The sequence below is a fragment of the Salvelinus sp. IW2-2015 genome, linkage group LG8, assembly GCF_002910315.2.
Source record: "Salvelinus sp. IW2-2015 linkage group LG8, ASM291031v2, whole genome shotgun sequence".
Classification (NCBI taxonomy): domain Eukaryota; kingdom Metazoa; phylum Chordata; class Actinopteri; order Salmoniformes; family Salmonidae; genus Salvelinus; species Salvelinus sp. IW2-2015.
In genome coordinates, this window is record NC_036848.1 from 14,677,059 (window position 1) to 14,700,555 (window position 23,497).

Sequence of the window (23,497 nt, forward strand, 5' to 3'; positions counted from 1 at the left end):
AGAGAGAGAGAGAGAGAGAGAGAGAGAGACAGATACTTTTTTTTAAGTAGAACTGACAGAGTTAACTACTTTGCAGATATTAAAACAGAATTATAAATCAAAAACACAAAATTCCCAATTTATGCTACAAAACCCAACTTCATTTAATGTTTTTAAAAATATGGAATTTTTAGCTAAATAGGACCTGACGCAGAGTAGGGTACTGTTGACAGAATAGATGGATGCAGTTTAATGCATGATTAATATAATTCACCATTACATTTCTTGGTAGTCCAACAAAAAATGCTCTCTGGTTGTAAATCACAGCTGGTACATTGTTTGCTGCTTACAGCCATTCATACGGATGCACGGTTTCAGTTAACTCAATATTTGAAAAAAAAAAAAAAAAAAGACAATTAAGGCCAATACAATCAAACAAGCGAGGGCATCACAAGTATATCATAACGTGGTTAATAGGTTAGCTTATCTATTCATGTAGCTATTCATTTAGTAAGCTAAAAGCACAGAGCCTAGCTAGCTACCTAACCGTTGGAAGGATGTCAAGTCACCAATGAGTGGGTGAGTGGCCAACTTCCCCCATATACATTTTTCGGTGGCTGTAGCTAGAGATATTGGTGTCTTTTGGGTATCTAGCAAGAAATGTGAATCATTTTGCTAGTTAACTAGGCTGAACTTAAAAACGACTTATGCCAACTATGGATACCTCGTTTGTAAAATGGCAAGCAGGCTACTATTATTCCCCATCGTTTATCAGTGCAATTTTGACAGCCAAATCCAAGCTGAAACGTTTTGAGAGGGTTTGTCCACTGTTAGCGTTAGCCAGAACAATATGAGGTTAAATCTAACAGTTGTTGATCTAATAGTCAAAGGGAGGAGATCCCTACCTGTTCGTGGTTTGATCAATAGGACTGTACATTTCCCAAATATAAGAAGACTCCGTGGTATTTACATACAGTACCAGTCAAAAGCGGASACCTACACATTCAAGGGTTTCTTTATTATTTACTATTTTCTACATTGTAGAATAATAGTGAAGACATCAAAACTACATGGAATCATGTAGGAAGCAAAAAAGTTAAATCAAAATATATTATGTTTGTGATTCATCAAAGTAGCCACCTTTATGACAGCTTTGCACACTCATTGCATTCTCTCAACCAGCTTCACCTGGAATGCTTTGAGAACATATACTGAGCACTTGTTGGCTGCTTTTCCTTCACTCTGCAGTCCAACTCACCCCAAACCATCTCAATTGGGTTGAGGTTGGGTGATTGTGGAGGCCAGGTCATCTGATTCAGCACTCCATCACTCTCCTTGGTCAAATAGCCCTTACAGAGTCTGGAGGTGTGTTTTGAGTCATTACCCTGTTGAAAAAAACACTAAGTCCCACTAAGTGCAAACCAGATGGGATGGCGTATCGCTGCAGAATGCTGTGGTAGCCATACTGGTTAAGTATGCCTTGAATTCTAAATAAATCACGACAGTGTTACCAGCAAAGCACCCCCACACCACCTCCTCCATGCTTCACTGTTGGAACCACACATGCGGAGATAATCCGTTCACCTACTCTGCGTCTCACAAAGACAGGGCGGTTGTAACCAAAAACCTAAGATTTGGACTTATCAGACCAAGGACAGATGTCCAACGGTCTAATGTCCATCGCTCGTGTTTCTTGGTCCAAGCAAGTCTCTTCTTATTATTGGTGTCCTTTAGTAGTGGTTTCTTTGCAGCAATTCAACCATGAAGGCCTGATTCACACAGTCACCCCTGAACTGTTGAGATGTGTGTTACTTGAATTATGAAGCATTTATTTGGGCTGCAATTTCTGAAGCTGGTAACTAATGAACTTATCCTCTGCAGCAGAGGTAACTCTGGGTCTTCCTTTCCTGTGGCGGTCCACACAAGCCAGTTTCATCATAGCACTTGGTTTTTGCAACTGCAGTGGATCAAACTTTCAAAGTTTTTGAAATGTTCCGTATTGACTGACCATGTCTTAAAGTCATGATTTGCTGCCATTTCTATTTGCTTATTTGAGCTGTTCTTGCCATAATATGGACTTGGTATTTTATCAAATAGGGCAATCTTCTGTATACCACCCCTACCTTGTCACAACACAACTGATTGGCTCAAACGCATTAAGGAAAGAAATTCCTGAAATGAACAAGGCACACTTGTTCATTGAAATGCATTCCAGGTGACTACCTCATGAAGCTGTTTGAGAGACCGCCAAGAGTGTGCAAAGCTGTCATCAAGGCAAAGGGTGGATACTTTGAAGAATATAAAATATATTTTGATTTGTTTAACACTTTTTTGCTTACTAGATGATTCCATGTGTTATTTCATAGTTTTGATGACTTCACTATTATTCAACATTCTAGAATATAGTAAAAATAAAGAAAAACTTGAATGAGTAGGCACGTCCAAACTTTTGCCTGGTACTGTATGTGCAGAAATCCAGTCAGGTATATTTTGTGACTTTTGGCAAATGCTTTCTAATGATCTAAAGTTGTGCTGTTGCTACTGCCTATAAACACTCTAGTTCCAAGTGAGGGATGGCAGAACCATGTAGCAAATGGATTATTTGCATATAGGCCTACTGTAGCTGATCGGCTATCGTGCACCAATCTGTGTAGCCTGGACAAGACTGACATTTTTATTCGGTTTTATTTACTGCAGTGTCTTAATTGTTCAAATGCACAGCCACTTTCCCACTCTATATTGCTATAAAAATCTAAGCCAAATGCCTTACTCTACATCATTCCCAAACATTCTATGAAAGTTTGACACAGTGAAAATGCCCATATTTATGTGCCCGCTTGACAGAACATGTTGCAAAAAAATAAAAGCATCATATGAACATAGTTTTATAAGATTTCATGCTGCTAAAACACTGTCAGTTCCATTTTAACACCATGCTATAGCATTCCTACAGCGGTCCTGGTACTGGGTGTAATAGGAAAATATACTCACCTTGTCCCGCTCATCACTGCAGACGTTATCAGGGTGGAAGTGAAGGACACCTATAGGCCAGAGAGAGAGAATAACAGGAGGGCCAAACCAGGCAGTAGGCTATACAAAGACTCAAACATAGACCTGGACGGGCCTGGTTAACATGTACAGCAGCAGTCATGGTCCTTTAAACCCTCTCTGCGATTACCATCTGTAGAGAAAGTAGCTGCCCAAATTATGTTTAACCTTTGAGGGAACATATACACACTTAGTATTGCTGGATAAAGTCTGCTCAGTCTAGGTCTGAATGTGTCTTAGTGGCTTTGAATGGCCTGGTTTAAAAACCAGACAATGTTCTGTCTTCCACTGACAAGAGGGAGAACCATGCTCTCTACAATGTAACAATCTCCCTTATCTCAAATTTAAAACTACCCCCTCTGCTGTCTCACAGACACACTACAATATTACACAGACACACACTCCAATCTTTCACAGGCAGAGACGCCCTTGAACTGTGCTGACGGAGTTTCCTGAAAACCAAAAACACCCCCACCTCTCTCCCTCCGCCAACTAGCCCCCTGCCTCCTCAGAAAAAAACAGATCGGAGAGCGCTCCTCTCCCTGCGACGCCACAGCTCTATGAAGTCGGGGGAGACTGACAGCTCAAAGACGCTCCGCCAGTGGCAGCAGAACCGAAAAGAGCAGCCAGGCGACTGGCGCTCAGCTCCGACGGGGAGGGACAGAGATCCAGACACTGAGCCGTGTGATGTGACACAGGGAAAGGATTGGGCCGGGTTGGGTGACGTTTACCAGGTTATATAGGCCCTAGTCCCTGGGCCTCGGTACAGAAAGGGCACTTATTTGAGCCAGTGGCAGCATGATTCGTACAACCCTGGCTCCAGGATTGAGCCACTAGGCCAAGCCTAAGCTGCTCTTCCTCAAGGCCAAAACATGCAGTTTGTCTGTTCGAGCTCAGACCGAGGGAGAGAAACAGTGGTGAAATGAAGTGGCATATTCAACACCTCCAAATCCAGTAGACACATTCCCCTGAAAGTAATGTTAAGAGGCGTGACATGCCGAGAGCTCTGCTCATAGCACACACTAAACCAAATACGCTGTAACCCACACACACAGTATTCAAGAGGCATCTGCTTAGAGCAGGGGAGGAGGATAAAACAGCTGGGAGATACAGAATTTCAGTCAGACCCATAAATCCCTCTTTGTAGTGCGTCAGTGTGTGTTGGCAAGTGAGTCTAATGTGTGTAGGTTTGCGTAGCCTAATGTGTGAAGGTTTGTGAGCCGCACAAGTGTGTAGCCAGGTGTGTCCGTGCGTGCACATATTCCTGTGTGGGTTATTTATTAGGTCCGGATGGCGGCAGAGCTATTACAAAAGCTCTTCATTAAAAGCTTGCATTCATTCATATGCCTTTCTGCCTCGAGGTAATCCAGTCTGTTCTAATGGTATGTTTCCTCAGAGCAGCGTTTTCATAATCTCSGGCTGTCGGGTGAACAGCCGATAACARACTCATTGTCAGCCAGCTACTTTTTCCACTTCATAAATTAACTGGGCTTCTTTCCATTTAAAAAGTTTCAATTCGCTAGTCAGAGAMGTCTGTATAGCCTTCTCCCGCTAGAATGAACGATACGCAACTTCTACGGATGAATGATAGGACGGCGCCTGTCAATCACAAAGTCGAGCGATGACAGGGAACCACTGCTGGTTTGTCAGTCTGCTGTCTGTCCCAACTCTCTGCACCCGTGTTATTTTTGTGCGCTGGAGTTGGCTGCAGTCAAATGTATTCTTTTCATGGAGGGAGCGCATGATGCTCCATCTAGTGTGAGAGTGAATTTACACATCCCACGTCAGTGATRATAATGGAGTTGAAATCCACTTATCTTTTTGAGGCACATTCATTTAATTTCTTTGCATGTTTCATAGGCCTACGGCCAGCCACAAAGTCGGGACGCCTAGGCTATTTACGGTTATTTGAGCAAACAGTTTGCGTTTCACGAGTTTAAAAAAAAAAGGTGTAGAACTTGACTGAATAAAGTCAATCTATATCCCATTGCTACTCCTAAATCCAGTGGCGGATTTAGACATAGGCGATATCTTCCCGGGGGCGGCACAGGGCGACTGCACAAAACAAATATTTAAAAAAAATAGTCGGAATAGTGACATTTGCGCGATCTGTTTTCTATCGCACATTTGCACGTCATGTCAATGATGTCACTAATGGACTGTGGTTCAATTAACCTTGTCGGAGTGGGCGCCCTGATTCTAGTTTGTGAGCTAGGCAGGCTACTGCCTGGGAAGGTCTCCCACTCAGAAGTACGAAATGGGGAGGCGGTGGTAGGTTGACCTCAGGTCTCCCCACTGGAAGCCCTAGGTAGGGGGAATCTATCAAATAGCGCACTTCTAACTTTGTACAGTACTAATGCAATTAGTTGTGCAATTTAGTTTGTGTGTTTCTTGTTTGAAGAACAATAGAATGTATGCACTCACTACTGAGTCTCTGGATAAGAGAGTCTGCTAAATGACAAATGTAAATGTGAATTAGAACGTACCAGAGCCAACCAAAATATAGCTTGTTCTGAAAAAATTGTTATGACATGCCCAGGAAGCTCTGGTTCAAAACACCCATTAGACAGCTTTGCAAGCGTAATGTCAAAATACTTTCGTTACTCACAAAATAAGGAGTTTCACAAAGCAACCATCTCCATTTAGTCCCGTCACAGCCAATATGTACATCCCAAAAATGTCTAAATATCTATTTACAAGCAACCCAAAAAATGCCTCTCCAATGTATTGAGCTGGTACTGTATATGCAGTAATCTATTCTACTGTATTTTAGTCAATGCCACTGACATTGCTCGTCCTAATATTTGAATATTTCTTAATTCCATTCTCTTACTTTTAGATGTGTGTGTATTGTTAGATATTACTGCACTGTTGGAGCTAGGAACAAGCATTTCGGTACACCCACAATAACATATGCTAAATATGTGTATGTGATCAACATAATTTGATTTGAGCGGTTGTTGACGTCTGACCTCTGCGTGCCAGTAATTAGTGATTCATGCATTGGAGGTGCCGAATAGATTTCCCCCCCCCCAGCTGCTTGGAAAATTGTCAATTTTTGGAAGTACATACTGCCTGTAACACGGGTGTACATAAAGAGCTGCTCAGCAAAACTGCATATTTGGTGAGTAACAAACTTATTTTTTGTCCAAAGCTCCCTTAAAAATGCTCTTTGGAGGCAGCATGAGCCATCTTTCAGTAATTGAAATATATGAATGTTTGGAAATGTAGGCAATTTATTGATCAAACAGGCAGTTCAGGCCTTTCACATAAGCAGTGAGGATGCTACTAACAGTTTCTGTCCATACCCCTCAGTCACCTGACTAGACAACACTGGGTGGATGAGAATATGTTCAGACAAACAGCTAGAACCCTGCACTGAAGATGTTATACAGCTAAGAGGAACACTGCACTGTTTACATGTCAAGCCTGGCACCTGCTAAATTGCATGGTACACTCAACTATGCACGGGGTGTGATGCATCAAGATTAGTAGGGAAAAGGGAGGGAGACGTTGACGCTTACCAGTGCCGGGGTGTCTGTGTGCTCCATGCGAAGCGTGGCGTTGCGCCCCGCTAGACAGGTAGTTCCCCTGGGTGTGCTGGTTCTCTGTATAGCTGCGCGCTGTGTGCGGAGCCCAGCCGGTGTTGTTCTGTTGCGGGTAGTTCACCCCGATCCCTCCGCTGGCATTCATGTTCCCGTTGTTGATTGCGTTATTGCTGTTGCCACCACCGTTCATGCCATAGTGAAAAAAGCCTGACCGTGACCGCGACCGAGTCCTCGGGGGGTCCATGGCTGAAGGGGGCGGTGGTAGGTGGACGTAATGGAGGTATCTGGGCGAGATGGAGGTTTGCCGTAGCCTATTTCCCTCGCCTTGCTATCTTCGTAATCGGCCTGTTCTGGAGTCTCTTCCTTCGCATGAACCGCTCGGATTGGGGCGTAGGTAAAACTGGAAGCAGCGGGTGTTCGAGCCGTCCTCTCTACGGTCGTTCGTGAATAAGTTCGTTCGTGCACCTTCTCTTGGTCTGTGTTGCGCGTCACCGTCAGTTAAAAACGTTCCAAATATGGATTTATTATTTTATCCCTATAGGAGGTCAATTTGGTATATTAGTTTGTTCGGTCATAGCAAGGCACATAATGAAAACGTCCAAAACAATCCAGATAGGTACATAACAAATATTTAGTCTATGTAGCTGGGCTGTACCCGTTTCGGTTTTTCTATTGTCTCATATGAAGCTTGCCTGTCTACTACTGGTTTTCTAGCTACTTGTTAGTGTGAAATGACACACGCTCGCCAGAGTTCCACATTCAGTTACACTATTTGATGGTTGGATAATGTTAACACACAACTGATATTAAAGTAAATAATATTACTACAACTGTAGCTACCTAGCCAGCCAACAAACTTAGGTGGCTGCTATTTAACGTTAGCATATTAGCTAACGTTAGCAGTCTCGCGGGCTAGTTAACGTTAGCTAATAAACCACAGCTCAGAAATGCAGTTTGCTAACGTTAGATACATTTGTAATATTCCTCAATTCCCACATTACAATTGGTAACCCTCCACAAATTCTATATGGATAACTAGCTACGTTGTTTTGCTACTAAATTGTTAGCTCAACCCGTCGTTGTCTACGTTAGCGAGCTTATTGCTAACAGGAAAGCTAACGAGCTAGAAAAACAATTTAACTAGCTAGCTGCCGAGATCCGTTGCTAGAATTTCTGCTCATTGTTGGCATGCATGCTGCTAACCTTTTTAGACGGTGTTGGTTGATCCCAGATAGAAGCAGCCGAATGCCTTGTCTGATCTCCAGAGAATGTTGGTCTTCGTCAGATTTAAATCCCCACCACGCATTGTACATTCACTGTTGAAGCTGGTGATGTTTTCTCTGTAGATGTCAGTGTGGAGCGTAAGTGGATATCAATCAATGGGATGTTAGCATCTCTGGTCAGACCACTCTAATCGAGTACAGAAATCTCAAGACGCATTTCTTGCGATGTGCAAACATCATCAGACTACTCGAATACATTTATTTGAGCATTTGTTCGATATAAAACGAGTGGTGTCTTTTCAGGCCATATTATTGATTATCCCGACAACAATCGAGCACTGCGTTGATTCATTTTGTCTGGTAAGCGAGGGGGAGGAACCAACCAAATAAATAATGTAGTAGTCTTGTTTCAGTATTTGGTATTGTGAACGAATCGGTCTAAAGAAAATAAAGACATCGCCCTAGCCTAATGCTTTATTTGTCTATCATTCAAGTAGGGTGAATACGTAAAAAAAAAAAATTGTTTAACCTTTCCTATACTCCAACAGTGTCCTGCAATGTCACAACCCAGCCATTTCTACCAAAAAGAATAAAACCCACATCTGTCCATAACATTTGACTAAAATTCTCAAGACACTCATCAGCTATTCAAACATAATGGAATACAATACAAACACAACATCTCTGTTTTCTTATGAAATCCGCACCCTATTTTTGGGGGAGAGGAGGTGATCATACATGGGTCCCAAGTCATCACGGGGGTACAGGTACCCACGCTTCAGCCCTCCTCTCTTCTTCCACCTCTCAGATTCTCTATTCTTCCTACTCCTCTCCTCACTCCTGCTCTCCCTTCTTTCCTCACGGCGTCTCTTCTTCTGAGGGGGAGGTATGGGTTCTCTGTGGGGGTTCTTAAAGTGTTCCCTGGTGTAAACAACCTCGTCTGAGCCCGATTTGGTCGTCCCAACCGCTCTCCTGGCTTGGGCCTCTCTCCTCAGCTTCTTCACCTCCCGTCTCTCCCTGCGTCTCTCCGGCCACGTCTTCCTCCTGCCCTCCAGGCTTCTCTTCCTCCCTGGAGCTGGGGAGGGCCGCTCCTCTTCACTACTGCCCCCTGGTGTCACGTAGGTCCTCTGCCGCTCTAACAGAGGCATGAAGCCCTCCTCCTGTAGCTCTGGAGACAGCATGCAAAACACGTTCAACAACAAATACAATACATGCTGCGACACATTTGTGTGTGTGTGTGTATCACCTCTGGCTTTTCTGTGTATCCTGGTGTTCAGTTTGACGATGTCCTTCTTGTTGTCGTAGTGACAGACGTAGGGGAGCGAGGCAAACGTCCCACTGACCATCCTCCTCTGAGTACACTCCTGAGAGAGAGAGAGAGAGGCAGGGAGAGAGAGATAAGGGGGGAAGGGTGAGCAAAAAATACAGAGGGAAAGGGAGATAGAGGGACAATAAGATATTTTTTAAAGGACAAACAGAGAAAAGAATAAGAGAAAGAAAGAGCCACAGAGAAAGACAGACAACGGATGTAGATGGTCTCACATGGCCGAGGTGTCCTCTCCTGGAGCAGTTGTAGCAGTGAGCGGTGTGTCTGTAGTGTTTGTGGGTGTGGTCAACGTGTGGCCTGAGGGGAACCTCCTGCTGAGTCTAAAGCAAGAAGACAAAACAGTCAAAACATGTTCCAATATTTTAATAATTCACCCTTCCTCCCTCCCCTCCTTTCCATGGTCACTCACTGTGAAGTGGAATTGTCTCCATGTATCCGGACAAGCCTGGGAAGGACACAGAACACATTAAGGCATTGTTGCACTGAACTCAACACAAAGACACACACATGAACACATACTGCACATGCTCATGGCTACATGCAAACACACATAAACACACACAAACGCACATAAAGGCTTGTGGTAAACACACACACTCACGTCTGATAGGTGGCCAGCCATCCCACAGCGGTGGCAGTGCTGGTTCCAGAAAGGGGATTCAGGGCAGGGATGGTACCCGTGTGAGGGGAGCCCACAGCTGTGGCAGTGCCGGCCTGGACAGGCCCTCTGGACATGGCCCTGGAGCCCACACAACACACAGGTGGGTCGCCTCTGTTTACAGAGAAACACAACATGAGCCGTGTTGGAGCACACGTGTGTGTGTGTGTGTGTGTGTGTGTGTGTGTGTGTGTGTGTGTGTGTGTGTGTGTGTGTGTGTGTGTGTGTGTGTGTGTGTGTGTGTGTCTTACCCTCGGGGTGGTACAGCCCTTGGCCAGGTGTCCAGTCTTGTTGCAGTTGTGACAGGTGAGGCTCCGGTCAGAGGTGAAATAGCGGTATGGGCGTGGCTGGTTTTCACAGAACCGGAACAGGGCAGAAACAGGATAAAGAATTGTTTGAACAAGCCAATCATCTGAGACCTGAGGGCTTCATGAAGACTGAAACGGACCTAAACTCCAGAGTAGTGAAAACTAATGATAATAGTACCTTGTCCTTCTCTATTATGGCCCAGTTGTGTTTGAGAGCATATTTTCCATTCAGTTCTTCATCTGTGAGAGAGACAACAAGCATAGCGCCTTTATAACACATGCAAACCATTGTGTCCAAACAAGTCATTAATTTCCATATACTGCTGCTCTGTATAACAAATATGTATCTCTACGAGGGATACATTCAAATACGTAAAGGATACTCAACGAGAGGCTATGCGTTCTATGGAAAACAACGACGCACTAGCGGAGTGGAACTGACCTTCCATTGCATTATTTTCCAGAGAACGCATAGAGTCCCGAGTTGATTATCCCTTTTAAACTATGGCAATAATTTAACACATTTGCTGCTATAAATGTCTTCATTTGCAGGTAGAATTGTGTTCAACATCCACTGAAGTAGCTAGCGAGTTTCCTAGATATCTAAAGTAGCTGCCTTGGTAACCAAACAGACTTGCTAGTTTAGCTAACCAAACCATCAGTTCTAGCTTGCTATTATGAAAATCCAATACAACAATGCCTATAATGTTTTAAATTCAACTTTTGCTTTCAAAAGCAGCTCAAACATAGAACATGTAAAAAAAATAACTAGCTGGCCTCCTGAGTGGCGCAGTGGTCTAAGGCTGTGCCACGAGAGATCCTGGTTCGAGTCCAGGCTCTGTCACTGCCGGCCGCGACCGGGAGACCCGTGGGGCATCGCACAATTGGCCCAGCATCGTCCGGGTTAGGGGAGGGTTTAGCCGGCAGGGATGTTCTTGTCCCATTGCGCACTAGCGACTCCTGTGGCGGGCCGGCCACAGTGCACGCTGACACGGTAGCCAGGTGTACGGTGTTTCCTCCGACACATTGGTGCGGCTGGATTCCGGATTAAGCGGGCATTGTGTCAAGAAGCAGTGCGGCTTGGTTGGGTTGTGTTTCGGAGGACGCACGGCTCTCGACCTTCGCCTCTCCCGAGTCCGTACGGGAGTTGCAGCGATAGGACAAGACTGTAACTACCAATTGGATACCATGAAATTGGGGAAAAAAGGAGTAAAAAAAACAAGAAATAAAAGGTTTAAAAAACAAAAACAAAAATGAACTAGCCATTGAATTCTATTGTGCTGATATACAGTGGCGTTACAGGGAAATAATTATCGCTCTAGAATGCCTTCAAGCCAATCAGAAACTAGTATTCAACAACACCATGGTATAAATCAATATAACATCCATAGGACTCCATCTGAGGAAGTCCTTTTGTCTGTGGAATTATCCACCTGCTGAACTTTTCTCTGTCTGTGGAATTCTCTTGTCTGTGGAACTCTCATCTGCAGAACTCTATCAAGTGTTAAACTGTATGGTCCTCACCCTCTGTTCCAGAAGGCGACTCTGAACTGCTGCTCCAGCACCCCAGGTTGAGCTGGATGTACCTGTCTCCCTCCTGCTCCTCTCCTCCCAGGATCATCCACTCCTCTAGGGGTTCGTCATCATACTCCAGGTCCAGGTCCCGCTCTGAGTGGAGGCTTCGCCTGGAGGTTGGGCTTGGGCTGCTGTCCAGTGGCGACACGTCCCGTAGAGCTCGGCCAGACGAGAGAGGGAAGGCAAGAACTAGGGGAGAGTTTCCTCCAGTGGCCTGGGGAGCTCTCGGTGAGCTGGACTGTTTGTACTGACTAAACCCCAGCTCACCTTCTGAGCTGCTGGAGGCCTCGATGTAGAATCTGTTGTCTTTATTACCACCCTCTTCCTCATCATTCTGGTGGCCCATCATCATCACACTCTGATGGCAAGGTGTGACAGATCTCCCTGTTTAAAACACAACACCACACAGTCGACAAAATGTGGCAAATTAGTATGGTCCTTTATACCAACCTCAGTACCATCAACGTAGCTAACTAAACTACAGCTGTGTAAATATTATAGCTTTGTGTTTCGCCAGTCCGTTGACTTCCATCACTGGCAGACATGCCACAACTTGTCCTGCTGGCTGAAAAACACATTATCTGTGTAATTTCATCCGGCCTTCTCTCTAACGCCCAGAAAGCTCCAATTCAACCTCCTATTAGACAGCTCTGCAAGCGTTATAATGCCAAAATACATTTGTTACACACCAAATACAGAGTTTCGCTGAGCAACTATTTTCATTTGATTTAGAACTTTTTTGGAAGTACATAAAGGCCGTAACGGGTGTAAATTAAGATAGTTGCTCAGCGAAACTCCATATTTGGTGAGTAACTAATGTATTTTTACATTATAACACTTGCAGAGCTGTCTAATGGGAGTTTGAATTGGAGCTTCCTGGGCGTTAGAGCGGAGACAGGTCATACTCATCTCTAACACACACAGGTACTGGAGCACCTGCCCTCTATGGAAATGGCATAGAGCGCTTTTGAGTGGTAAGGTGAAGCAACCGACTGGGAGTTAAGTCAGGGGAGATGTATCTGCGACAGCCGAAAGTCTGACTATGTGGTTTTCTGACAGCAAGGCTCAGATCAACATGCAATGTTGCCATTGTTTATACAACTTTGTCTTTATAATGTCAAAATAAACATGGTTCCAACCCCGATATCACACATTCACAAAATGAAATCATATGTGTGTACATTTTACAATCAGTGACAGTGTCAAATATCACATTCATTTGTACTACGCCACTGTATGCATGCATCTGTGGCAAAGTTGGTTCCTGTTTCAGTCATGTCTGGTCACGTTCGCGTGGGTCAAACAAAAACCCTAATGATTGGTTGACAATAGATCCACCCACAATAAAGATAAATAGTAATGGCGTCTATTTGTAGGCACTAACTCCGCCATGGTTCATTGGACAAAGCCTACTGGGAAATTAATGGCGTTTTTTAATAAACGCCGAAAATAAGGTCTGTGGTAAACACAATATTAATCAGCTAACATCACTTTTTGTGAATTTAAGCATTAATCAAATTCTAAAAAGCACATAAAGGCGTCATAATTCRTCAACTTAATGTTTACTGACTGATATTATCTCACAGAACAAAACGTATAAGATCTCCTAAGCCTGTGTTAACATAATACCTAATTTTCAGCGTTTATCGAACCTGAGGTAACTAATTTCCGAGTTTTAGGACTACAAGCTGGCGAGCTCTATGCAAGGCGATGGCCGTAGGATGATTTATTTTTTACTTTGTACATTTAACCTTTATTTAACTAGGCAAGTCAGTTAAGAACAAATTCTTATTTTACAATGACGGCCTACCACGGCCAAACCCTCCCCTAACCCAATKATGTGCCGCCCTATGGGACTCCCAATCACAGCCGGTTGTGATACAGCCCAGGATTGAACCAGGGTCTGTAGTGACGCCTCTAGCACTGAGATGCAGTGCCTAACACGGAACCCAAACCGGCTGCGCGCGTGCGCCATCRTGCGCTATCGTGCATAAATGTATTTTGCCCCCCCACACCAAGCGCGATCACGACACGCAGGTTAAAATATCAAAACAAACTCTGAACCAATTAAATTAATTTGGGGACAGGTCGAAAAGCATTAAACATTTATGGCAATTTAGCTAGTTAGCTTTCACTTGCTAGCTAACGTTAATTTGTMCTATTTAGCTAGCTTGCTGTTGCTAGCTAATTTGTCTTGGGATATAAACATTGAGTTATTTTACCTGAAATGCACAAGGACCTCTACTCCGACAATTAATCCACACATAAAACGGCCAACCGAATCGTTTCTAGTCATCTCTCCTCCTTCCAGGCTTTTTCATCTTTGAACTTATATGGTGATCGCATCTAAACTTTCATTGTATTACCACGACAACAAAGTTCTCTTTCAATCACCCATGTGGGTATAACCATTGAGGAGATGGCACGTGGGTACCTGCTTCTATAAACCAATGAGGAAATGACTTTCAGCGCGATCTGCGTCAGAAATAGGAACGACTTCTATTTTAGCCCTTGGCGTCGCAGACGCTCGTTGGCGTGCGCCGAGCAGTGTGGGTGCAATAATTGAATAACATGGATTTCTAAATTTATTTTGCGACGCTCGCGCACGCGACGTGTCCGGTCTGGTCTGCGCTCGAACGTACCCAATGCTAACTAAAATTTGAATCTCGCGACTACAATTTAAACCTGAACAGGTGGCAGGTAGCCTAGTGKTTAGAGCGTTGGACTAGTAACTARAAGGTTGCTAGATCGAATCCCCAAGCTGACAAGGTAAAAATCTGTCGTTCCGCCCCTGAACAAGGCAGTTATCCCACTGTTCCTAGGCCGTCATTGTAAATAAGAATTTGTTCATAACTGATTTGCCAAGTTAAATAAAATAATCAAAACTTCAATAGTAAATAATAGCTGACAAATTTCCATTAATGAATTCAGCTTCTGACATTTTTCCAACAGACGTCAGCTAACTAACTTTACTGTACTATTTCATTTGTCATCTTTTGTAAATTCTAGCTGACATTTCCATTCGCGAATATAGCTGCTGACATTATTCCAACTAATGCGACACCTAGCTAACGTTACAGCACTCCATGATTTTGACATCAATTGATTTGACATCATTAGCTTATTTTATTATTATTTGTCTATGATTTTTGTTGTTAGCTTGTAGGTTATTCACAACTGTAACTTACTATTAAATTTGTGCTGACAGTGTCCTCGTGTAGCGTACTGCTAATTTACCGCGATGGCTTATTAAAAGTCCACTAAAATGTAAAATGGCAGCTATGAAAATAGTGTATTTAAAATATGTTAGCTATCTAATTTGATAATCTAGCATGCTATCACTTTTAGCTAAGTGGGAAGTTTATTTACCAACCGTTTCAGTGTTGGACAGACTTCGGGTAATAATGTTCCCGGGGTTTCCCCCCCTTACGAGCCGTACATTTGGTTGGACAACAAAAACATCCACATGCTGTCGAGGGGTTTGAAGCAGTCACTTGTCTCGGTAGGAGAAGTTTCACCTGAACCGCAGRCGACCTGTCCTTGACAAAAACGTTTAGTTTTTCAAAGGACGATGTGATGCCTTTAATAAATTCTAAATGATATTTCTGGGCACATGATAAAAAACTCATATAGGCCTAACTTTGTCTTTATATTCAATGTATTCACTCAGTACACAAAACAATTCTTAAAGGTCCAATGCAGCTATTTTTATCTAAATTTCAAATAATTTATGGGTAACAATTAAGTACCTTACTGTGATCGTTTTAAGTTAAAATTGTCAAAAAGAAACAAAAATAGCTTCTCAAGCAAGAATTTTGTTAGGACTGTCTGGGAGTGGTCTGAGTGGGGAGGGGGAAACTGAAAACTAGCTATTATTGCAAGAGAGGTTTGGAACTCTCTTTCTTGTTGGTCTATTAACCAATGGTGATGTCACCAGGCAGGCCAAAACTTCATCCTACCAAAAAAGGTGGACATTTCAGACAGTCTTTTCAAACAGCTTTTACACTAAAAGGGCCTTATCATTTCCACAATTTCACAGTATTATTCCAACCTCATAGTGTGGAAGTACAGTGCCTTCAGAAAGTATTCAGACCCCTTGACTTTTCCACATTTTGTTACGTTATAACCTTATTCAAAATTGATTAAATAMATTTTTTCCCTCATCAATCTACACACAATAACCCATAATGACAAAGCGAAAATACTTTTTTAGACATTTTTGCAAATGTATTMAAAACAAAAAACAGACACTTATTTACATATGTATTCAGACATTTTTCTAAGAGACTCGAAATTGAGCTCAGGTGCATCCTGTTTCCATTGATCATCCTTAAGATAGTTCTATAACTTGATTGGAGTCCACCTGTGGTCAATTCAATTGATTGGACATGATTTGGAAAGGCACACACCTGTCTATATAAGGTCCCACAGTTGGCAGTGCATGTCAGAGAAAAAACCAAGCCATGAGGTCAAAGGAATTGTCAGTAGAGCTCCGAGACAGGATTGTGTCGAGGCACAGATCTGGGGAAGGGGACCAAAACATTTCTACAGCATTGAAGATCCCCAAGAACACAGTGGCCTCCATCATTCCTAAATGGAAGATGTTTGGAACAACCAAGACACTTCCTAGAGCTGGCTGCCCGGCCAAACTGAGCAATCGGGGGAGAAGGGCCTTGGTCAGGGAGGTGACCAAGAACCCGATGGTCACTCTGACAGAGCTCCAGAGTGCCTCTGTGGAGATGGGAGAACCTTCCAGAAGGACAACCATTTCTGCAGCACTCCACCAATCAGGCCTTTATGGTAGAGTGGCCAGATGGAAGCCACTCTTCAGTAAAAGGCATGACAGCTCACTTGGAGTTTGCCAAGAGGCACCTGACGGACTCTGACCATAAGAAACAAGATGTTCTGGTCTGATGAAACCAAGATTGAACTATATGGCCTGAATGACTAGTGTCACGTCTGGAGGAAACCTGGCACCATCCCTACGGTGAAGCATGGTGGTGGCAGCATCATGCTGTGGGAATGCTTTTCAGCAGCAGGGACTGGGTGACTAGTCAGGATCGAGGGAAAGATGAACGGAGCAAAGTACAGAGATCCTTAAAAAGAAAGGAGAGGACCAAGGCACTCTTCATATAATTGAAATGCCTTCATTTGTATGGCATGTTCAATATTTATTTTTGATGACCAATTTACCCCTTTTACCAAAGAGCACCTTCTGTCCACCAAAATCTATTATTGTTTACCTTAGCAGCGCTTCCCTTCATTTTTTTTCTACAGAGAGATCCTTTATGAAAACCTGCTCAGGACCCTAGACTGGTGTGAAGGTTCACCTTCCAACAGGACAACAACCCTAAGCACACAGCCAAGACAACGCAGGAGTGGCTTTGGGACAAGTCTCTGAATTTCCTTGAATGGCACAGCCAGAGCCCAGACTTGAACCCGATTGAACGTCTCTGGAGAGACCTGAAAATAGCTGTGCAGGGACGCTCCCCATCAAACCTGACAGAGCTTGAGAGGATCTGCAGAGATGAATGGGAGAAACTCCCCAAATACAGGTGTACCAAGCTTGTAGTGTCATACCCAAGAAGACCTGAGGGTGTAATCACTGCCCCAGGCACTTTAACAATATACTGAGTAAAGGGTCTGAATGCTTATATAAATTAAATCTTTCCGTTTTTTATTTGTAATAAATTTGCACACATTTCTAAACCTGTTTTTGCTTTGTCATTATGGGGTATTGTGTGTAGATTGATTAGGGGGGGGCAATGTAATACATTTTAGAATAAGGCTGTAATGTAACAATGTGTAAAAAGTCAAGGGCCTCCACTGGACCTCCAAATAACATGATTGAGTGTCTAAAAGAAACAAGGCCATGGTAAGAAAGATCTGGTTGGGGGGCCCCACACCTCGCAGAAAAACATGTAGGTGGCCCCCCTCTTGACGGCAGAGAAACATTTTAGTACATTTCCTGCAATTCTACACATTTTGCCATGGGGGCGTTGGGGGCGTTGGAAAAAAGTGGCAGTGTTCTGCAATTCTACACATTTTGCCATGGGGGCGTTGGAAAAAAGTGGCAGTGTTCTGCAATTCTACACATTTTGTCATGGGGCAGAAAGAATAAAAAATCTGCAGTTTTCTGCAACTCTAACCATTTTGCCATGACATGTTCATATATCTGAGTGACAATGACTAACAAAATCAAGGGGGTCCCCCTAGAGGTCAGGGCCCCTGGGCACGTGCCCGGTCTGTATTCGTGCATGATCACTACAAGTTTACATAGCTGGCTAGACTAGCTACCGGTCTAAAAATTGTTAGCTGACATCGATGGCTAATTGAATGACATAAGAGAAACTGCTGATGCACAACCACATTTTTCTTAATTACACCTGGTGTATTCTACTATTCTTACTCTCAATAGTAAATTGAGGCCCTGACTGAGTTCCAAAAAAAAAAAAAAAAGAGAACACATGGGGTGCCCTAGCATCCAGGGCCGGCCCTTAATGGTACAGAAACAACCAGGGCATCATTCTGTACATCATATGTTAGGCACTAAGGCTACTTCACACTGCCACCCTATCATGCCTGATGTCTGCAATCTTATACAGAATGCAAGGAAAAACCACAAGCACACACAATGGTGTTGAATGTAATGTATGTAACATTGCACAACAGACCAATAACCTGGAAGAGACATAACGTGTTAAACCCCACGCTCAAATAGACCAGGGACAATAGGGTGTAGGTGAGCCTCCACAACACCAATAGGAGGAGCCAAAGGATCTGGAGGAGCAGGGATTTAAATCAAATCTAACTTTATTTGTCACATTCACTGAAAAAAACAAGTGTAGACTTTACCGTGAAATGTTTACTTACAAGCCCTTAACCAATAACGCAGTTTAAGAAGAATTAAGAAAATATTTACCAAAGAAACTAAAGTGAAAATATATACAGTGGGGAGAACAAGTATTTGATACACTGCCGATTTTGAAGGTTTTCCTACTTCCAAAGCATGTAGACGTCTGTCATTTTTATCATAGGTACACTTCAACTGTGAGAGACGGAATCTAAAACAAAAATCCAGGAAATCACATTGTATGATTTTAAGTAATTAAATTGCATTTTATTGCGTGACATAAGTATTTGATCACCTACCAACCAGTAAGAATTCCGGCTCTCACAGACCTGTTAGTTTTTCTTTTAGACCCTCCTGTTCTCCACTCATTACCTGTATTAACTGCACCTGTTTGAACTTGTTACCTGTATAAAACACACCTGTACACACACTCAATCAAACAGACTCCAATCTCTCCACAATGGCCAAGACCAGAGAGCTGTGTAAGGACATCAGGGATAAAATTGTAGACCTGCACAAGGCTGGATGGGCTACAGGACAATAGGCAAGCAGCTTGGTGAGAAGGCAACAACTGTTGGCGCAATTATTAGAAAATGGAAGATGTTCAAGATGACGGTCAATCACCCTCGGTCTGGGCTCCATGCAAGATCTCACCTCGTGGGGCATCAATGATCATAAGGAGTGAGGGATCAGCCCAGAACTACACGCAGGACCTGGTCAATGACCTGAAGAGAGCTGGGACCACAGTCTCAAAGAAAAACCATTAGTAACACACTACGCTGTCATGGATTGAAATCCTGCAGCGCACGCAAGGTCCCCTGCTCAAGCCAGCGCATGTCAGCCCGTCTGAAGTTTGCCAATGACCCATCTGGATGATCCAGAGGAGGAATGGGAGAAGGTCATGTGGTCTGATGAGACAAAAATAGAGCTTTTTGGTCTAAACTCCACTCGCCGTGTTGGAGGAAGAAGAAGGTTGAGTACAACCCCAAGAACACCCTCCCAACCGTGAAGCATGGAGGTGGAAACATCATTCTTTGGGGATGCTTTCTGCAAAGGGACAGGACGACTGCACCGTATTGAGGGGAGGATGGATGGCGCATGTATCGCGAGATCTTGGCCAAAAAACCTCCTTCCCTCAGTAAGAAGCATTGAAGATGGGTCGTGGCTGGATCTTCCAGCATGACAACGACCCGAAACACACAGCCAGGGCCAACTAAGGAGTGGCTCCGTAAGAACATCTCAAGGTCCTGGAGTGGCCTAGCCAGTCTCCAGACCTGAACCCAATAGAAAAATCTTTGGAGGGAGCTGAACGTCCGTATTGCCCACCGACAGCCCCGAAACCTGAAGGATCTGGAGAAGGTATGTATGGAGGAGTGGGCCAAAATCCCTGCTGCAGTGTGTGCAAACCTGGTCAATAACTACAGGAAACGTATGATCTTTGTAATTGCAAACAAAGGTTTCTGCTACCCAAATATTAAGTTCTGCTTTTCTGATGTATCAAATACTTTATGTCATGCAATAAAATGCAAATTAATTACTTAAAAATCATACAATTGATTTTCTGGATTTTTGTTTTAGATTCCGTCTCTCACAGTTGGAAGGTACCTATGATAAAAATTACAACCTCTACATGCTTTGGAAGTAGGAAAACCTTCAAAATTCGGCAGTTATCAAATACTTGTTCTCCCCACTGTATATATTTTTTTTAACTACTACGTTTTTCATAAATAAATACAACAACAAAAAAGTAACACAATAACATAACAATAACGAGGCTATATACAGGGGGTACCGGTAACGAGTCAGTGTGCGGGGGTACAGGTTAGTTGAGGTCATTTGTACATGTAGGTAGGGGTGAAGTGACTATGCATAGATAATAAACAATGAGTAGCAGCAGTGTACAAAAGAAATTGAGGGGGGGTCAATGTAATAGTCCGGTGGCCAGTCTTATGGCTTGGGTGTAGAAGTTGTTAAGGAGCCTTTTGGTCCTAGACTTGGCGCTCCGGTACACGGTAGCAGAGAAAACAGTCTATGACTTGGGTGACTGGTTCTCTCTGACAATTTTATGGGCTTTCCTCTGACACCACCTATTATATAGGTCCTGGATGGCAGGAAGCTTGGCCCTTGTGATGTACTGGGCTGTACGCACTACCCTCTGTAGCACCTTACGGTCAGATAACTGAGCAGTTGCCATACCAGGCGGTGATGCAACCAGTCAGGATGTTCTCAATGGTGCAGCTGTATAACTTTCTGAGGATCTGGGGACCCATGCCACATCTTTTCGGTCTCTTGAGGGGGAAAATGTTTTGTCGTGCCCTCTTCACGACTGTCTTGGTGTGTTTGGACCATGATAGTTCGTTGGTGATGTGGACACCAAGGAACTTGAAAGTCTCGACCCGCTCCACTACAGCCTCATTGATGTTAATGGGGGCCTGTTCGTCCCGCCTTTTCCTGTCATCCGCGATCAGCTCCTTTGTCTTGCTCAGATTGAGGGAGAGGTTGTTGTCCTGGCACCACACTGTCAGTTCTCTGACCTCCTCCCTATAGGCTGTCTCATCGTTGTCGGTGATCAGGCCTACCACTGTTGTGTCGTCAACAAACTTAATGATGGTGTTGGAGTCGTGTTTGGCCACGCAGTCGTGGGTGAACAGGGAGTACCGGAGGAGACTAAGTACACACCCCTGAGGGGCCCCAGTGTTGAGGATCAGCATGGGAGACGTGTTGTTGTTACCACCTGGGGGCGGCCCATCAGGAAGTCCAGGATCCAGTTGCATAGGGAGGTGTTTAGTCCCAGGGTTCTTAGCTTAGAGATGAGCTTCGTGGGCACTATGGTGTTGAACGCTGAGCTGTAGTCAATGAACAGCATTCTCACATACAGTAGGTGTTCCTTTTGTCCAGGTGGGAAAGGGCAGTGTGGAGTGCGATTGAGATTGCGTCATCTGTTGATCTGTTGGGGCGGTATGAGAATTGGAGTGGGTCTAGGGTATCCTGGAGGATGCTGTTGATGTGAGCCATGACCAGCCTTTCAAAGCACTTCATGGCTACCGACGTGAGTGCTACGGAGGGTAATAATTTAGGCAGGTTACCTTCACTTCCTTGGGCACAGGGACTCTAGTGATCTGCTTGAAACATGTAGGTATTACAGACTCAGTCAGGGAGAGGTTGAAAATGTCAGTGAAGACACTTGCCAGTTGGTCGGCGCATGCTTTAAGTACACGTCCTGGTAATCCATCTGGACCTGTGGCTCACATCAGCTACCGAGAGCGTTATCACACAGTCATCCAGAACAGCTGGTGCTCTCGTGCATGCGTCAGTGTTGCTTGCTTCGAAGCGAGCATAAAAGGCATTTAGCTCGTCTGGTAGGCTCACGTCACTAGGAAGCTCGCGTCTGGGTTTCCCTTTGTAGTCCGTAATAGTTTTCAAGCCCTGACACATCCGACAAGCGTCGGAGCCGGTGTAGTAGGATTCAATCTTAATCCTGTATTGATGCTTTGCTTGTTTGATCGTTTGTCTGAGGGCATAGCAGGATTTCTTCTAAGTGTCCAGATTAGTTTCCCGCTCCTTGAAAGCGGCAGCTCTAGCCTTTAGCTCGATGCGGATGTTGCCTGTAATCCATGRCTTCTGGTTGGGATATGTACATACGGTCACTGTGGGGACGACGTCGTCGATGCACTTATTGATGAAGCTGATGACTAAGGTGGTATACTCCTCAATGCCATTGGATGAATCCCGGAATATATTCCACTCTGTGCTAACAAAACAGCCCTGTAGCATAGCATCTGCGTCATCTGACCACTTTTATATTGACTGAGTCACGGGTACTTCCTGTTTAAGTTTTTGATTGTAAGCAGGAATCAGGAGGATAGAATCATGGTCAGATTTGTCAAATGGGGGGCGAGGGAGAGCTTTGTATGCATCTCTGTGTGTGGAGTAAAGGTGGTCTATAGTTTTTTTCCCTCTGGTTGCACACGTGACATGCTGGTGAAAATGTTGTAAAACTGATTTAAGTTTGCCTCCATTAAAGTCATCGGCCACTAGGAGCGCCGCTTCTGGATTAACATTTTCTTGTTTGCTAATGGCCTTATAGAGTTGGTTGAGTGAGGTCTTAGTATAATAATATAGATGAGAACTCTCTTGGTAGACAGTGTGGTCTATAGCTTATCGTAAGGTACTCTACCTCAGGCAAGCAATACCTCAAGACTTTTTWAATATTAGACATCACGCACCAGCTGTTGTTGACAAAAAGACACACACCCCCACCCTTCGTCTTACCAGATTGTATAGATACTAGTGTCCAGATGAGTCCAGGCAGAGAGAGACCATTATGCTGGGCAATATTAAAGAGATATGGAAAATAAGGCCAGGATTATAGAACATAACACTTTTAAATCTAGTTCGATAACACTTTTAATATTGGTTTATAAAATGGATATGGCCGCTGTTTGGGAGGAGTTGGAGAGGGGAGCAAACCTGGTTTGGTTGGTCTGATGGGTGATACATATCCAGATGTGTCAGAGATTCAGGATGTTCTTTGTCTGCAATCTCCCAAAGGTGGACATGACTTCTGGGAAGAGCGCAGTTTGAAGAAATCAGTCAGTCATGTGCTCATCTAATGACATGATCTATCCAGTTGTGTATTTCCCCCCCAACTGTTTAAATACAATTCTTCATTGTTAATGGGAAGTACTGGTTTGTGTACTCACAGAGGGCAGTGGTTGTTAGGCGACACATCCGGAAAAACAAAGTCAATTTGGGAAACACTCCAACATAAAGCACACGTCTAAAAAATAAAGCAAAAGGAAAGCTATTATGCAAAAGGAAAGTGATTATGCAAAAGGAAAGTGATTGTGTGTGTGTGTGTGTGTGTGTGTGTGTGTGTGTGTGTGTGTGTGTGTGTGTGTGTGTGTGTGTGTGTGTGTGTGTGTGTGTGTGTGTGTGTGTGTGTGTGTGTGTGTGTGTGTGTGTGTGCGTGCGCATG

At 43.9% G+C, this 23,497-nt stretch overlaps 2 protein-coding genes across 2 annotated transcripts; both read right to left on the reverse strand.

Annotated features, from left to right (window-relative positions):
• Positions 1-2,735: 2,735 nt before the first annotated feature.
• Positions 2,736-7,902, reverse strand: LOC111967491 (uncharacterized). The gene is made up of 3 exons (XM_023992544.2): positions 7,779-7,902; positions 6,552-7,110; positions 2,736-3,020 (listed from the first exon to the last, which is right to left on the reverse strand). Exons 2-3 carry the CDS (start codon positions 6,817-6,819, stop codon positions 2,905-2,907), a joined length of 384 nt encoding a protein of 127 aa, XP_023848312.2. The 5' UTR covers positions 6,820-7,110; positions 7,779-7,902; the 3' UTR covers positions 2,736-2,904.
• A 355-nt stretch (positions 7,903-8,257) lies between these two features.
• Positions 8,258-22,844, reverse strand: zcchc7 (zinc finger, CCHC domain containing 7). The gene is made up of 9 exons (XM_023992543.2): positions 22,792-22,844; positions 11,616-12,050; positions 10,270-10,331; positions 10,035-10,130; positions 9,727-9,897; positions 9,535-9,570; positions 9,341-9,445; positions 9,045-9,162; positions 8,258-8,966 (listed from the first exon to the last, which is right to left on the reverse strand). The coding sequence occupies exons 2-9, from the start codon at positions 12,016-12,018 to the stop codon at positions 8,491-8,493; spliced, it is 1,467 nt and encodes a 488-aa protein (XP_023848311.1). The 5' UTR covers positions 12,019-12,050; positions 22,792-22,844; the 3' UTR covers positions 8,258-8,490.
• Between the last annotated feature and the right edge of the window lie 653 nt (positions 22,845-23,497).